This window comes from Lissotriton helveticus, chromosome 4_1, assembly GCF_964261635.1.
Source record: "Lissotriton helveticus chromosome 4_1, aLisHel1.1, whole genome shotgun sequence".
NCBI classification, from domain to species: Eukaryota; Metazoa; Chordata; class Amphibia; order Caudata; family Salamandridae; genus Lissotriton; species Lissotriton helveticus.
Window position 1 is genome coordinate 1726490738 of NC_136063.1, and position 17685 is coordinate 1726508422.

The 17685-nt window shown below is 41.7% G+C and overlaps 1 protein-coding gene across 1 annotated transcript in view; it reads left to right on the forward strand.

Moving 5' to 3' along the window:
• FRMPD3 (FERM and PDZ domain containing 3) overlaps positions 1-17685 on the forward strand; it is an 869033-nt gene that overhangs the window by 714708 nt on the left and 136640 nt on the right. The window contains exon 12 of the mRNA XM_078686306.1: positions 3720-3864. Coding sequence (XP_078542432.1) covers positions 3720-3864 — 145 coding nt within the window. The remainder of the gene's footprint in view (positions 1-3719; positions 3865-17685) is intronic.

The following is a 17685-nucleotide window of genomic DNA, read 5'->3' on the forward strand; positions in this document are numbered from 1 at the left end:
GCAGACGTTCAGGGGTGGGGGGGGGGGGCATTTCGCTATTCTTTTTTTCATTACAAAGTTTAGCCCACTAAGGCTCGTTGTAATTTGTAATGCAGCTGTAGCCAAAAATATCATAAAATAAGAATCTAATGGTAGACTTGTTGGCCAAGTTTCAAGGACTTTCAAGAACATTTGACCACTTCTGTGAATCTTGGAGGAAATGCAGGTCCTTACCTGCAAGACTATAGAACACCCTGCCAATTGATGTTTGCCAGGAATCCCTTTATTCCTTGCTTTAGAAAAGTAATTTTCTTCTGAAATTGGACCAAACTTTAGGGGAGGAAAAAAGAAACATTGAGGTTGTATGTATATGTGTCTTAGATAAAAGCATATTAAGAAATTGGATTATTATTCGGGGTGGTAACTGCCCACCTAAAGGAATAATCACAACTCTTGTAAGGGTGAACCCTTAAAGTAACTAAATTAACCTGAGCTCAACCCCTGGTATCTATGGCACACAGCACACAAGTTGAGACAATGTGTAAAGTATCTAAGGAGTACTAAAACAGGAATAAAGTCAAAATGCAAAACAATCGAAATTCCTACCAAATTAGAAAAAGTTTTCTCTCATGGGTTGGGGGTCATGTAAAGGTCTTTGCTTCCACATACTGCCACGTTTTGTATGGCTGTACATGGAATCAAGAATTGGCCCTATATTCGCCTACTCTAAATATGGTGGGCAGACACATGGCTTAACCTCAAAAGCCATAGGAGGTGTACGTAGGCGCGGGAAACAGTGTGGTCTCTGCCATTTACATACTGAAGTTCTCCCCAACTCTAAATGAGGCGTGCAACAATTTGAATTGGTGAAGAGGGTACTCTGTCACCATTACAACAGGGTACCCTCTCCACCAAAGTCTAAATCAGGCGCTGAGTATTTTAAATTGCAATCTACCACATGACTAAATTCCTAAAGCCCCCAGCCCCTCAGGGGATGCATTAACAGAGTCACAGGAGGTCAGCTTACTGATCTTGAAGCCTAATTATTTGTCCTGGGTACACATGGGATCAGGTACAGACTTTCCTTGATCTGCCACCAGTCCAGAAAAGGTTACTGGTGGCTGGTGATGCCACATGTATGCCTGGCACAATCTAATGGGTGGGTTAACTCCTGGTCCTCCTTAACCATTGGGATACAAGTTCACAGACCCTGACCTGCATCATTTGCCAGTAGTTCCTCTTTGCCTTACTGAAAACAGGCCTAAAATGAAATGTGTCATATTAAATCAAAGATGGCAAAGAAATTCATCCACACTAACCTTGGGCTCAGAGGATGATGGTGTGAGTGGGGAGTGTACAGTGGTAAACCTAATGTCCTCACACACGTAATACTTACATTCAGTTAGAAGCAGGTACTGTACCCCAAACAAACCCAGAGTCAGAAGTCTCATAGGAAAAAAGCTGGGTTCTTTAGCAACCAGACAGAGAATACACAAGAACTGTCTTAACATCCTGTCTCTCCCCTTTCACTTGTGTCCCACTTGTTATGTGTGGTTCAACAGGCCTGTCAATTAGGATTTGACCTGTGCTATTAAAAGGAGACAACTCTTTTACCAAGACTAAGTAAAGCTGTCATTCTGCATCTACTTCAGAATGAGATATGGCTAAGAGTTGTCTCCTATGAGCACAAAATAAAGCAAGTGCTTTGTGTTTTAGTATGTGACCTGAAACTAACAGTGCACACTACAGAACAACAATGTCTAACTATAATGGATGTGTGTATGCCATTTTGCTGTGTTAGTGAAAAATATGTTTAAGTCACCACCTTTAAAAGGTGCTGAGTTACACGGGAAAACTAAAATGGAGGCAAAAAGACATCTGTATAGCACCCCCTCCTGTGGTCGGAAGGATATGTCTATAAAACAATCCTACATATTCTATTGAGCTTTGAGGAGTCATCCCTGTCCATTCAGGTCATCCTTTTATTTGCTCCTAGGGGGTATTTCACACCTCATTCACACCTATTCAAGGCCGACCACTGGCTGGGATACTGCTGTAAAGCTAATGTATATTAGACTTCAAACGTTTCAGGCGGCAAGAACAAGGTAACTTTCTTAAAGTCTCGTTTCCTTATTATGTTTTTAAATGCAATATCACATTGACTTGGAGTTTAATAACTTTGTAAAATAGTTGTTCAATTATTTTTCTAGCTGGTCCCTTCCCTAAGTTCACAGTATTATTATTTTAATCTGCACTCTGGTTTTCTACATAGGACAGCTAGGCCTATCATAGTGAAAATAGCTTGTTGGTCCTTCTCACTGTAGGCCCCTGGTAGTATCATTTTTTACATGTTCCACTGTTAAATACCATGCACCCATCATTGAGGCTACAAGGTTTACATAAGAGTGAAAAAATAATATGTAAAAGGGAGGTGATTACCTGTCAGAAATGGTTATTTTAATACATGTGCCTATTAGGAATAAGCCAGTTGTACTATATTTAAAGGGGTTAGCTGGAGTCTACAACTCACAAAAATATATTACCCAACAAATGGTGAAACATCAGGAGTGACTAGGCAAAAAGGGAGTGTTCCTACTCATATGTTGTAATATGTTGCCAGAAATGTAGTGACAAATAAATCATAAGTAAAATTGTTATTGAAGGTTCTTCCATTTAAGTTGTCTTGAAATGTTTGTCATTAAAAGTCTTGTCCATCTGTTTTGCTGTTACATGGCATACTCTTTAGTTTTAGATCCCCCGGTCACAAACTGCAGCACACTTCAATTCTTGAGCCCTCAGTTTCTACTATTCTATTTTCACCATTTTATTGTGCATCAGTTCTATCAACCTCTTAAGCCTTCCACTTGAATAGCACAGTTGCCTACTCCTGCTCTTTATACCATGAACGTTCAGATATGACAAACATGCACTGCTCTTACTTTCCCTTTTCCCTACTTTGACCGCTTTGTATGTGATTGGTGAGTTTTCCATACCCTTTGAGTGATATTGCCCTGCTCAACTGCGGCCACCTGATGCATGTGCTGAGCGTCTCTTCCTTTAGTGTACCAACCATCTTGACATAGTGTTCTTTTGTTTCCGTATTGTTTTATTATCCATGACATTTCACAAATGTTGTAAAGATTTGAATCTTTTGACCTTTTTAAGTGTGAACAACTCCACCCTACACCTCAGTTACCTAAGTGTTTGCTCCTGTTGGTCTGAACAATCAATTTAACCTATGATCTGACCTTCCCCCCTCCTATCCTTATGCAAGCTGCACTGGAAATGCCTAGTAAGGCATTTGTAAGGTAGTGAGAAAGTTGTGGTTTGGACAGTCCATTTAGAGTGTGTGTCTCATGGTGACCGGCAGTATCCAGGAGACTCTCAAGGGCGCCTAAAACTCTTTGCACTACCTAGGAATGTTTCATCAATGCATACCCACATTTTTCCACTCCAGCCGTATGTAACAGTCGTGTTGCTCATCTGTGCTCTTTGGACTCTAAGAAATGAATACATTATTATTTACTAGGTCTACTTTAGCCGTCCTAAATTAAGTGGCAAAGCTATATCTAGTTGCCAAAAGTGAAAATCTGATGTTTGATTGGTTCATTCGTCTATTACACCTCACTAAGGGACCAATAAGAATGATTCCTCTTCTACAGTAACCCTGCACCCACAGGTAGATAAAGATTGTTCAGTCAGCTGGTGTGACTCAGTTATCTTCTGATTCTGTCTTTCAGCCTCTTGTCTTTTTGATGGATTGGCCAGAAGCAACGAGTTTCGCATGCCTGATCGCAGGTTATTACCAGCTGCTCGTGGATCCCAAAAAGGTGATATTTTATAAAACAGCAAGCCAGCCACTTCCTCCTCAGATATTCAAGGCAGGTATGTTTCGCTCTCAGCTTCTTTTCTGTATTGATAAGAGTGGATCAATTCCCCAAAATAAATGTCAATGTCTAGGACTTTTAGGGTGTGGGGGGCGGTACTTTCTGCCTTGATGACCCTGATTCTCTGTTTATATTGTATCATTGTGTTTGTTTACAATAATCACCTTCACATTGCACATAGTTGTACATTAATATACTTCGTGATCCCCCAGTTGCAACTGAATTTATATATTTCTGTAATAGTGTGGCGCTCATATTATGAAAGTTTGCTTCTGGTAGAAATTGTGCTGATCTATTTGCACCGTTATTGCTGATTTGATAATAAAAAAGATAGGGTAAAAAGTTAGTGGTTGACTCCAAATAAGAAACATATATTTGCACGGTCAAATTCTAGAAGACGATGAATGGAACGTCTATTACTTCAAACTCTGTTTGTGTTTTTAACAATGAAAAGCGGTTCACGAATAATGTTTGCTACAAATGGAGCAAACCTATTCTGCACTGATTGTTGTTACATAATCAAAGACAAGAAAACGTCTATGCCCAGTCATTATCCCATCCTTCATATTTGGAACGCCATTTTGCCTCTTCTTTTTTTCAACTGAGCGATCTTTGACCATGTATTGTTACACTCGTAGAAAGAATGTGCAGCATGGATGTGCTTACCTTGTTTGCACAGGTTCACATTTTCGTACACATTATAGCACTGGGGATCTTATGATCTCTGGTGCTGTGCACTAAACTCTCACACTTCAGGGTGTTAAAAACTGTGAATTAAAGTACAATATTATCAAATTGGTGTTAGACATATTAGGCAAACCTTGCACTAATGCAGAAATCAATGTTGCCTCATTAAACTTGTTTTTGCATGTGTAAAAAGGAACAAACAGTGCAAAAATATACAACTCTAGTCCATACTGTGTGAAGCGTTTTACACCTGTGCTAAAACAGAAGACACGGATTGTGAAAACGTTCAAGACATGGGTGACAGATGTTTTGTACGTCATTTTATTTTTGTATAGGAGAGTTATGAGAAATACATTTCTCATTCAAGAGATAAATAGCCTTTGTTAAAATATGAAGCCCACTGATTTTGGAAACTGTGCAAAAAAATAAACAAACTGAATACACCAAAATTGTAGTCCCATCTTTTATATCTAAACCTGTAAAAACATATACATATCTATGAACTGTTATGTAAACGTAGTAAAAAGATGCAGAATCACTTAATTTATTGTAAATGCAGAAAGCACCTTTGCTTGCTTTGCTTGAGTGTGGGATGTTTTTGTCGAACTACTGCACCTCTGAAACATGTGTAGGTAACATGGCTTGTGACCTTGGAGGAAACCTGTCACATGCCATAAAACACTCGAGTATACGGTGTGAAATCTTTTTATAAGACACCAGGGTTCAAATTGGCTGAATTGAGTTTTCACATTGTAAAAGAGTATTATGAGATTAGATTTATATTTGATTCCATTTTTTCCCTTAAAAGATATGAAATGCTGTGCATCCACATTAGAGTAAAGACCTTGGTAAGTTTGTTCACCCGACATAAAACATGTCCTTGAGTATCCTCTTTCACTTTTCCTCTATTAGAGGACAAACATAAATACTTCAAACCGCCTTTTGAAGCCAAATAGCTGGCAATTATGTTATGTTATGTATTTTTCTACATTGTTCCTCGTAGACATCTGCTTTGCTTGAATGGTATATAGAGAGAGTTGGAGGCGATCCTGTTTTTGCCAGTGCATTTTAACAGGAAATTATGTTCAGAATTGTGTTGCAAAAAAATAGAAAACATGAGAAGTGGAAAGTCGTGATTGTGATCATGTAGTTATGGCCACAAATAATAAGCAAATGTGTTTTGTCTCTCAGCTAGGAGACATAGGAACTCTGTTTGACAAGGGGCCTGATGCTCAAGGACTTAGCTTACACACAGCTATTGTATCCGACCAGTGCATTGCGATTCATAATGGGCATTATGGATCACAATGACGACACCTAAAGACGCAATGCAAGGCGCAGCGATGGAGAATTCCTCCTCCGTGACTGATTTTGCAGTTGTAAAGGAGTGAATGGGTAGTGTCTCCCGATGCCTGGCCTTAACCATTACTAAAATATACACTGTCAGATTGTGACAGCTAGGTGAGTGTGTGCAAGCTGCAAATTTTGGGAGGGGCAATCAATGGCGGAAGGCGCGTCCTGGACCTGTCAGCCGCCATCGACACGGTCTGCCACGGCACACTACGAACTCGCGTTCATGACGCCGGGATCCAAGAGAAGGCCCTGGGCTGGACAACCTCCTTCCTCTTCGGCAGAACACAGAGCGTCCACCTCCCCCTTTCCGCTCCGAAGCCACCGAGATCATCTGCGGCGTACCCCGGGGCTCATCCCTCAGCCCAACGCTGTTCAACATCTACATGGCACAGCTGGCCCACGTCGCATGACCGCAACATCATCTCCTACGCCGATGACACCCAGCTGATCCTCCCCCTCACCAAAGACCCCCACACCACCAAAACTAACCTCCACGAGGGAATGAAGGCCGTCGCCGACTGGATGAGAAACAGCCGACAGAACCTGAGCTCGGACAAGATGGAGGTCCTCATCCTTGGATCTACCCCCTAGGTCTGGGACAACACCTGGTGGCCAACCGCACTAGGAACAGCTCCAACGCCCACCGACCATGCATGCAATCTAGGGGTCATCCTCAACTCCACCCTCTCCATGATGAAGCAGGTCAATGCCGTCTCTTCCTCCTGCTTCAACACCCTCCGCATGCTCCGCAGGATCTACAAGTGGATCCCCACCGAAACAAGAAGGACGTCACCCAGGCCCTCGTCAGCAGCAGACTGGACTACGGAAATGCCCTCTACGCAGGAGCCTCGGCCAAACTCCTGAAACTGCTCCAATGCATCCAGAACACCTCCGTACGCCTGATCCCCGACAACCCTCACCTCAGCCACATCACACCCCACCTGAGAGACCTGCACTAGCTCCCCATCAACAAGAGGATAACCTTCAAGCTCCTCACCCATGCACACAAAGTACTCCACAACACCGGACCAGCGTACTTCAACAGCCGACTCAGTTTCTACATCCACATCCGCCAGCTCTGCTCCGCCGACCACACCCTTGTCACTGTCCCCTGCATCCGAAGAGTGACCGGCGGCGACAGATCATTCTCCCACCTCGCCGCCAAGACATAGAACACCCTCCCTATCTACCTACAGCAGACCCAAGACCCACTGACCTTTAGAAAATTCCTCAAGACCTGGCTCTTCACACAGTAGCAGCATTCCCCCTCCCCTTAGCGCCTTGAGACCCTCACGGGTGAGTAGTGTGCTTCACAAATGCTTGATTGATTGATTGATTGTTGACCACTGTATAAACTCCCTGAGGTCAGATGCAAATACACTTCTGTTTATGGAATTCTGAACACTTTCACCTATGATTAAAATGAAGCTACATCTTGAATATGGATGTTGAGATAATGTTCAGTGTAGGTCTCCATCCCAGCAATCACAACTTTTTAAAAGGAGTAGCAATCACATCTGTGTCTCATTATTAGTCAGAAGGCGTATGGATTGTGACTTTTTCAGAAAAAGCTCTTTGCAGTGCAAAGGCTTTGTATATCCCTCACACCACAGAGGGACAGGCTGGTTAAGGAGAAATGTAAAATTTGTGCCGCAGCCGTCCTACTTTGTGCATGAGGCCCCAGACGTGTTGCTCCCATGAGCGAGTTAGGTTTTCCACTATCTCTGTCACCCACTTCATCAGTCAGTCTCCATAGTTCAGTTGTCCCTTTCTTGCTTACATTGGTACTGAATCTGAAGAGTACCAACAAGGGGCATTTCCCACTTAAAGTATAGTTTACTTAATTAGATGGGATTACCCTAAAATGCAGGGCCGGACTGGGAACTGAAAGCAGCCCTGGCAAAATTTGGAAGACCAGCCCCCGTCTGGCGCATAGCCGTCGAGCCCAACCCCTACTAGGGGGATATGGAGGGTTCTGCCCCCAAGAAAACTTTGGAAAACAGACCAAAATGATGAATTCAACAGCACATTTTTAATTACATATTCAATTGTATCAACTTTCAAAGCACAGTAAATAGTAGATGATGACCTTAAAGAGCACCAGGTTACCCACCTAGTCTTATGTACCCATAGACATTCTTTCAGAGGGTCCTAAATAGTGGAGTGGTACACAAACAGTCAATATGGCACCGTAGACTAAAAGCAGAAGGCTGTCTGTGAAGATCGGCGAGGATCTAAGTATTTACACACTTGAAGGAAACATCGTTCAGTTGGAAGGCTATGATACAGGTCGTGTGAAAAAGAATCACAAGTAGTGGCACCCGGTGGTACAAAATACATTTACCAATGTTAGAATCTTACCTATAGGTGTGAAAAGGACCCTACAGGCTTCTGAAGAGGAACAGACAGGTAGAACGTTACACAACTGTGCTAAATGGCTGCTGTAATGATTTAACAGTTGAAGTCAAGCATCTGGTGTCTCCTGTTAATTGCTGGTACCACAATCTGTGGAGCACATGTGAGGCGCTGGGAGGATTAAGTCATACCGTGCAATAAACAGAGTGAATCTACTTGTGTGCAGGGCCAGGCAGTAGTCTCTGGTGGGGTCTCAAGTTAATCGTAGCGTGTCCAGATGGAGAGGGTGTCAGGATTTTGAAGTCAATTGTTGGTGCCAGAATGGGGCGCTGGGGCTAGACGAGGCCTAAGATTTGCTGCAGAAGCACGAGACCGTGGCAAAAGGGTCAGTTCGGGCCCAGGCCCATACAAAGTAGTGCGTGTGAGGTGCAGGGATATCCACACGTCTGTGCTCTGAGTCTGAACTGGGGGCAGTTGCGGAATGCAGGGAAATGCTCCAACTGGCATGAAAGACTAGAGGGCAGCCCAGAGCAGCTTGCCCACCTGACATGTGCCTGCATGCGGCACATCCAATAATGGGGCATAGAGGCCCAAAGAGATTGTGAGAGATCCGGGGGCCAGCGAGGCCCTAGGTCTCTCAATCAGTGAAACGACCAGAGACGCAAAACAAATCTGGAGCACCACTCTGCTCCACTCCCCCATCAGGAGTTCCCTAGCATTGAGAGTCCCACACTCACAGGTGGACACGCACGCATTATGGAAACAGGTACATGGGGGAAACGGCGAGCCTTCGACTTCGAGCGAATAAACTTCCGGTGTGACAATTATGAAAAGGAAAGAGGAAAAGTAAATGTTGTCACATTGTTTTTGTGAATGAAAGAAGCTCTAAACATCCTTTGCAAACCTATGACGTAGATAATGCTTGATGCTGAATGTATACTCTTGCCTTGGAAAGCACAAGGGGGATGTTAACACACGTCACTAATCTGGTCTTTTGTTACAGCAAAGTGAATCCTTCATTGTTCGCAGCCCACGCCCACCTAAGTGTTTAGGCAAAAAAGTCTGCTAAAAATAGAATGTCTGAGTCCTTTATGTACCACAAGCAACGACGTAACAATGGCCTCAGGCTCACGGGCTCGAAAGCAAGGAATGGCCCCAGCTGCCACCAAATACAGCCATCTTTGGGGTACGGAGCACCCCTTGTCTCCTGAACCCCTGCTTCGGGATCACAAGCTGAAGCTTTCACTACACCCTTGATGTTCAATTGGAACAAGCTGCGTGATGTAAAGTATCAAGGTCTGTCATGTGAGCGAATACGCGGGTGCATGTATCCATCATGTAGAGTGTTCACTGGAGGGAGTTCTGACAATTTAAGGGTCTGATTCATTACTTCTACGGCCCTCGTCCTCGCCCAATCGGTAAATTCCACCTCCTCAACACAGACCTCCATGGAATGCTGCAGTTAAGCCACTCCCACCATGACTGTGTGCTGTAAAGGGCTACTGTTCCCAGCATAAGCATTCCTCATGTGTTGTCCTGTCTCGCACTGAAACCAGGGCTGACTCATACCTGCGGTGCCATCATCAGATTCACCAACTGCAGCGAGGAAGGTGTGGGTCTAGGTGGATTACAACATCCTGCGCACCTACATCACGGATCTAGATAAGAGGCGGACTGAGCAGGTGGCACAGACGCGGCGGTGGGGAAATCTGCGGACCGCACACCCAAGAAAGATCTTGGAATGGTATTCTTTTCATGAACTTAGAGCAGCTAACCCCATATTGAGGAGATTATACTGCAACCAGCAAAGAAAGGTGGGAGTTCCAGAGGTCACAGCAGCAGCTTACCCTGCCACCAATCTTCTGCGCTCTGGGTGTCTTTGGAAAAGAATGCCACCCTCTAGGCCATCCATTACACTCCAGTGCTCCTCTTGTCTTGAAAGGGATTATCCAGTCACCCAGGAGATCCTGTCAGGGGAGGTTAAGTTGCAGGCAGTTTCAGAAGGCAGCACAACGAAGACGTATATTCCATCCGCTTAAATATAAATCCCATTATATCTTATGGGATTTATATTTTGGTGAAAGGGATATCCATCACCACTGTGATGGAGTAACCCGTCTGCCAAGATATAAATCAGGCCCAGAGTAAACAGGTTTAATGGGATGATGTCTTAGACAACATGGAGATATAACAAAACATCTTATCCCTGGCTTGAGTGTTGGTTATAGAGCAACTGCACTGTCAGCCATCTTGTTGGCAGAGAGTTTCAAGGATTTACAGAAATTTGGCATTTTTGTTTTCAGCGCAAAGCATTGATCTTTCTTAACTAGAAGTCAGACATTGAGGATGTTTTTCATGTGACATATTTTTCCTGTGTGAGAACAGACCATGTGAGAAACAGTGAAGCACAGGTGTTGAGTAAATGAGTTCCGAAGTCTTGTTGAATCAAGGAATAAAGCATAGAAAGCCAGCACAGCATCAACATCTCCGCACAGCTGCTGCGTCCAGTAAGCAGCTCCTCAACTGATCACCGATGACACCTGGGGATTCCAAGTGTCATCAGTAATGCAGCTGCAAAGATCACGAGACAATTAAAGGTGTACAAATAAACACATCTTACCTCTTTAACATTGGAAAAAAATTACAAACACATGCATAATAAGAAAATACTATTAATAAAAAAGTCTAGACTTACAAATTTATCTTTGCAACTACTTCCTACTTCCTAAGCATTCTTTCAAACTTCCTTCTTCCTTAGTATTGCAACACCATCCCTCCCCCCAAAACAAAAAGAAAATAAATAAATGAATTAACTTTTTGTTATATAGTCTTTAATATAAAAGGGAGGCTTAATAACCCTACCAAAACTATTAACATAAATGTCTTCACCACACGATGGACGGTCTGGAATGGAAATATTTTCTGTGCCAATGACATCTGAAGAAACAGAAACATTTTCAGAAATAGAACTACTTTCATCAGAACCATGAGTACAAGAATCAATTTCATTTGCTAATGGAGCAATATCCACCAAATTTTCTGTTAGACCTGTTTCTGATGATTCCCTTTCTAATGCAGAATTCGTCCCAATCCAACCAATGAAAACTCAGAGTATCTTTGAAATCACTTTGCTTCTCCAAGCATTTGTCCACACTACTGTTAAATTTCACAACTCTACCTAAATGCCAAACTCTACCATCTGACAACTTAACTGAATTCTTTAAAATTTCCGTCACTCTTAACGGTGAAGAAAATTTATTCCAACCTTTCTTCACTTTAAAGGTTAACTTGACTCGTACCAAATCACCAACTTCAACAATCAATTCTTTAGTATTTTGTTTAGAATCATAAAAATCCTTATATTAATTTGGTGTAACGTAATATTATTCTTAACCTGGGGACCACTCCAATAATTTGAAATGTTTCATCCAACATTGATGTTCTTTAGTAAACGGCACAACCCCCTTCATAATAGTAAAAGGACTGTACCCAGTGACCACAGGGGTAATACGATACACCAAATCATTTTCTTAATACACATTACCCAGTCCTGTCCTCTTAAATTCGCTAATTGTATAGAATCTTTTATAACTCTATTAAATCTCTCAACTTCGACATTACCACTTGGGTGATAAATAGAAGTCACCTTATGCGTTATACCATTTCTTTTTTAAAAACTCCTCAACCTTATGACACTTGAATTGCACTCCATTATCGGTAATGACAATCTTAGGTAATCCCTCTCTTTGAAATAACTCATCCAAGAATTCCAGAACATTAGCCGAATCAGCCCTTTCTACCACCTTAATCTCAGGCCATTTTGAGAAATAATCTACAGCTACTAAAATATACATATTGCAATCATTTCTATCAATAGGGCCCATGATGTCCAAACCCAAGGTTTCCCACAGCATTACAGGACAAGAAACAGGACACAAAGGAGGAATAGTACGTTATTGAGATTTATCCGAATTGAGGCAAATAGAACATGATCTCACTGCCCTTTCCACCTCAGTGTCAATACCTGGCTACCAATATAATTCTCTCAAAAAATTTTTGTTTTCACAATACCAAGGTGCCCTTCATGGCACAACTGAATAACTTTCCCTCTCAACTCTTTAGACGGAATGATTTTTTCACCACGCACAATGTTACAATCTTTAAGTGACAGCTCCTCACAAACTTCCCAAAATTCTTTTAATTCTTCACATAACAATCTCTTAATAGGCCAACCATTTACAATATAACCCTTGACCTTATTCATAAGTACGTCTTTAGTCGTGTAATCTTCCCATTCTTCTGGACTCAAACTGACATTGTCATTATTAAGATCAATTCCAGCCACTTGGAAATCATCCCAATTTTCAGTAGAAAATTTCAAAGGTAAAGGTAACCTACTCAAACAATCCGCCACTTGATTCTTCGCTCCTGGAATGTAAGATAAGGAGTATCTGTAATCCAACAAACAAACTGACATCCTCGTTATTCTCGGGGTAGCATTTAACAATCCATCCTGACTTCTACCTGCAAACCCATATAAAACTCCTAAAATGTTTAAATCCCCATACAACAGTTAATGTTTCTCTTTCTATTACCGAATATCTTTCTTCGGCAGGAGAAAGAGCTCTAGATGCATATGCAACAGCCATTTCTTTCCCATTCCATTCTCTCTGTGATAACACAGCACCTAACCCTTTTTGACTGGCATCTGTTGTGACAATGAATGGCAAACAAGGGTCAAAACCTACTAACTCTTTGGCATCACATAATTCATTTTTAACCTTTTGAACATTTCCTCTAATACATCAGTCCACATAAGTGCAGATTTGTTTTAAGAAGTTGACGCATATTAAACGTTTTCTTAGAAAAACATTTAACAAATTTACTATAAAATTCTATCAGGCCAAGAAATGACCTCAATTCATCTTTATTTGTGGGTGAGGGAGAATTCCATATGGCATTCACTAAATTCATCTTGGGTTTTATACCTTTAGCCGAGATTTCGTGATCCATATAATCTAATGAATCAACTCCAAACTTGCACTTGGACAGCTCTGCAGCAAGTCCCTTTTCTTTTAAGGTTTTTAGGACTGAACAAATGATCTCATCATGTATACCTTTATTTTCACCCATGCTGAGGATGTCGTCCTGGAAAAATAGTACCCCTTGTAGTTCATGAAATAATTTGAACATAAGCTTTTGGAAAACTGCAGCTTCTGACGCAAGGCCAAACAGCATGCGTAAAAAATGAATGTGGTCAAACTTTTACTATCATCATGCAGTACAATTTGGTGGTACGCTGACGTCAAGTCAATTACAGAAAACCATAGCATACCTTTAGTAAGCGAGATTAATTAATTAATCTTAGGTAAGGGAAATCTCTCAACAAATATGTTGTTGTTAAGAGACCTCACATCAATGCATAGACGGACTTTGCCGATGGCCTTACGGGCCACGACCGAAGGTGTAACCGAGTTTTTAATTTCTTTTTATTTGTACAGCGCACAAATGCCCTAGCGCGTCTCGGCGCTGCGGACAACAATGACCAGTTGGAGGCTTCAACCTCCTTAATGATGCCATCATCCAAGAGTCGTTTAAGTTCTTTTGTGACCTCCTCTCTAACAGCCCAAGAAATGTGCCGTGACTTGTGAACTACAGGTTTAGCATCATCCTTAACAATGATGACCCTTCAGGAAATTCTTTTTGCAGTATAAGATGGTAATCCTCATTAGAATCCAGGACCATTACCTGTTCAACCCCATTAGGATTAAGGATTATGTTTAAATTCCTTTGATCTATCCATCCTAAAACAGGTGGACCCTCTAAGGCTACATATAGTTTGCCAATGGCAGTTCTGCCTTTAAATTCAAAGGTAAGTTCTCTAAAACCTACTCTATCAATTTTTTCCCCAGTAAAACTTTCAGGAGAAATATCTGGAGGATTTAAAGTGGAACCTAAAACGTGTATAAAATCCTTTTCCCATTGTGCTTTATCAATGATTGTGTACGGAGAACCCGAGACAGCCACAATCAACATCTTAACAACACCCATGGATATTTCACACACAGGCTTAGATTTACATTGGACATTCAGTGAATTAACAGAATCAGAAACTCCTAAAACACAATCAACTTTTTTACTTGGATTATCCTCTCCTGAAGATGTAGAGGAAGAGTCATAATCATCTCTAAGAAAATTAACCTTTTTCTTCTTATTGATGTTCCTCCTACATGCCTTGGTAAAATCACCAATAAGACCACACTGAAGACACTTCTGTTTTCTGGCTGGCCAGTTCCTAAAATTAGCTAAATGACTTTTGCTACCACACCTAAAGCATTTCAATTCCTTACTAGTATCTTCTTTAGTAGGAGTAGGAAAATTAACAGTCGTAGTCTTATTTTTATAACTAACTTTGCTTACAGTGGGCTTATCAACTTCTTTAGAAGAAACAGAGATTGCTTTTGCGCACTTGTTAGTGATTTTTGCTTTCTTGACTACAGCAACTACATCAGATAATGAGGCTTGAACCATGAATCCAAAGACGTTCCTGAACATGCTCATTATTAACATACATTATTATCTGATCTCAAATTAGTTCTTCCTCGAGTAAACCCAATCTGCAGGACAAGGCTAGCTTCTTCAAATCTGATACAAAGTCTTCCACCGACTCTTGCTTATCTTGTTTCCACCGAAAAAACTTACGACGATCAATAGCAATGCATACTGAAGTTGAATAATAAGTATCAAGATCTTCTAATGCATGAAGAAATACATTAGTATCATCAGAAGAGTATGTTTTCTTATTTATAGAATTTCAACCCTTGTGGCCAAAGAGAATGAAGTAAAATTTTCTTTTTCCTCACTTGCGTCAAGTCATCTTCACTATCTTCCAAAGCATCAACATAATTTAAAAAATATTCCCTCCATTCAAGCCATTTAATTGGAGGATCACCTTTAGTGGGTAAAAAGGATTGTGGTGGAGTTAAAGAAAATGTTTGTGCTGCACACATGGTAAATACTATAGATTAAATGGAAAAAGAAAAAATAAAATATAATAAAATGTTAATAATGTGTGCATATAACAATGTACATATGAGTGCTAAAGAATTAATTAAAGTGAACAAATCGGAAGGTGTGCTGTCACCATAAAAACAAGCTACAATTACATGAGTCAATGAATGGTGTGCTAGTCACCGTAGAGATTATTACATAAATCATTTAATGGTGTGCTAGTCACCGTAGATAACTAGCAAAAGCCAACACAACTCGTTAACAAAGGTGTGCTAGTCACTGTAAGTATGCTGAATAGACAAACCAATTATTCGGGTGTGCTTGTCACCGTGAAAAGTAAAAGCAAATAGTTAAATTGTACCTTCAGCGTATACAGCGTATACGGCTTAAACTGTCTTTAAAAAAAAAAAAATTGTATTTAACAGCATTCCAATGTAGAGTGTATCGTCCAGTAAATGCGCTCTTCCTGCAATGCGCGTATCGGTGACTCACACTGTAGAATCAATGACCATTCAAAATGGGCGCACGTAGGCTGTGATGAAGTTCAGGGTCAAAGGTAGATGTGTTGCAGCATCACGACGTCACAACGTCACACAGGCAGTGGAACGCTTAACCGACCCGGAAGCAACAGAGTGCCAAGATGGCAATGGCTCCAAAAGAATGTCGGCAGATTCAAATAAGGCAAGGCACTCAACGGTACCCGGTTTCAACGGAAGGTACGGGTGTGCTGGCCTTATTAAGATAATTTATGAAAGTACTTACAATTGTTCCCAACTTGTTGAACAAGGTTTCCTCCTAGTTGTTGATCGCCGATAAATACTTCTAAAGTATGACTCCATTTGAAAATGAATGACATCTTCTTTGAATACTGTAAGAAATGTGTTGCACTCATGAGGTGTTCTCTTAGTCGTCTCCAATTTGTTGAGTAAATGAGTTCCGAATTCTTGTTGAATAAAGGTTAATTTATTAAGTATTCAGCATAGAAAGCCAGCACTGCATCAACAGCTCCGCACAGAGGCTGCGTCCAGTAAGCAGCTCTTCAACTGCTCACCAATGACAACTGGGGATTCCAAGTGTCATCAGTGATGCAGCTGCAAAGATCCCGAGACAATTAAAGGTGTACAAATAAAGTGTAAACACAACAACAGGGTTCATCTACAAAGGAGATTTTTCAAAACCCCATCTACGTATCTTTGGCATCATCATAGCACAAAATTCTAATTGTTAACTCTTGTGCAATTAATATAATCATAGACTGGTATCTTCCAGTGTATTTATAACGTAAAGCAGTAAACAAGTGACTGTTAGAGGCTATGAAGCAAGTGTTTACTAGAACAACCAGCATATCATAGTTGAAGGGTTTAATGCTTTGTTTAACAATCACCTGTTGGTTAACAATCACCTGTGAAAAGCTGAAGATTGTTTTTGTAGGCTTGCATGAAATTTGTGGTACGAAGGTGGAATCCTGTGATATTTGCAAATTTTGTATTTCATGAACTTTGCAAAATTTTAAAAGACTTAATTTGCACAAAAGTTTATGAAATTTTCTACCATGGCAACTGATTTTAGCAGAATTGTCTTCCTGGAACAATTAAATGGCGCTAAGAGATATTTCCTTATCAAAGAATCCTCTTCCCATTATTTTGTAAGACATTTGATCATGAAGTATGGCTTCATATTCAATATTCTCAGGGCATTCCAGCCAAAAACTGTAGTGGTGGTGAGAGGGCAGTGGCAGGGCCCAGTGCTGCTGTTGTGTGGCGCCAGCGTGCACTTGTATATTAACTGGTTATCGGCATTATTTTTAAATTTTTAATTCGTGCTTGTGCTGGGCTGACGGCGGGATAGCGATTTAGGCTTCCCGTCTAAGTGACCCTTTAGCGCATTACCTGTTAGACCTACCTGTCTAAAGCCGCACGCCAGGGGGCTGATCTTGTCAACCTTCCTTCCCGCCCCGGTCCGACGAGGTGGCTAGCACCGTTGTGCGGAGGGCGTAGAAGGTAGAGACAGCCACTTCCGGTGCGCGGGAGGCCGGTTAGCGGTCTAGTGTTCCTGAGGCAGACGGGCTGCGGGATACTTAAGGCACTGGAGACCCGCCCGCGATGTGGTGAGAGGGCAGTGGCAGAGCCCATTGATGCTGTTGTGTGGCGCCAGCGTGCACTTGTATATTAACTGCTTAACGGCATTATTTTAAAAATTTTAATTCGTGCTTGTGCTGGGCTGACGGCGGGATAGCGATTTAGGCTTCCCGTCTAAGTGACCCGTTAGCGCATTACCTGTTAGACCTACCTGTCTAAAGCCGCACACCGGGGGGCTGATCTTGTCAACCTTCCTTCCCGCCCCGGTCCGACGAGGTGGCTAGCACCGTTGTGCGGAGGGCGTAGAAGGTAGAGACAGCCACTTACGGTGCGCG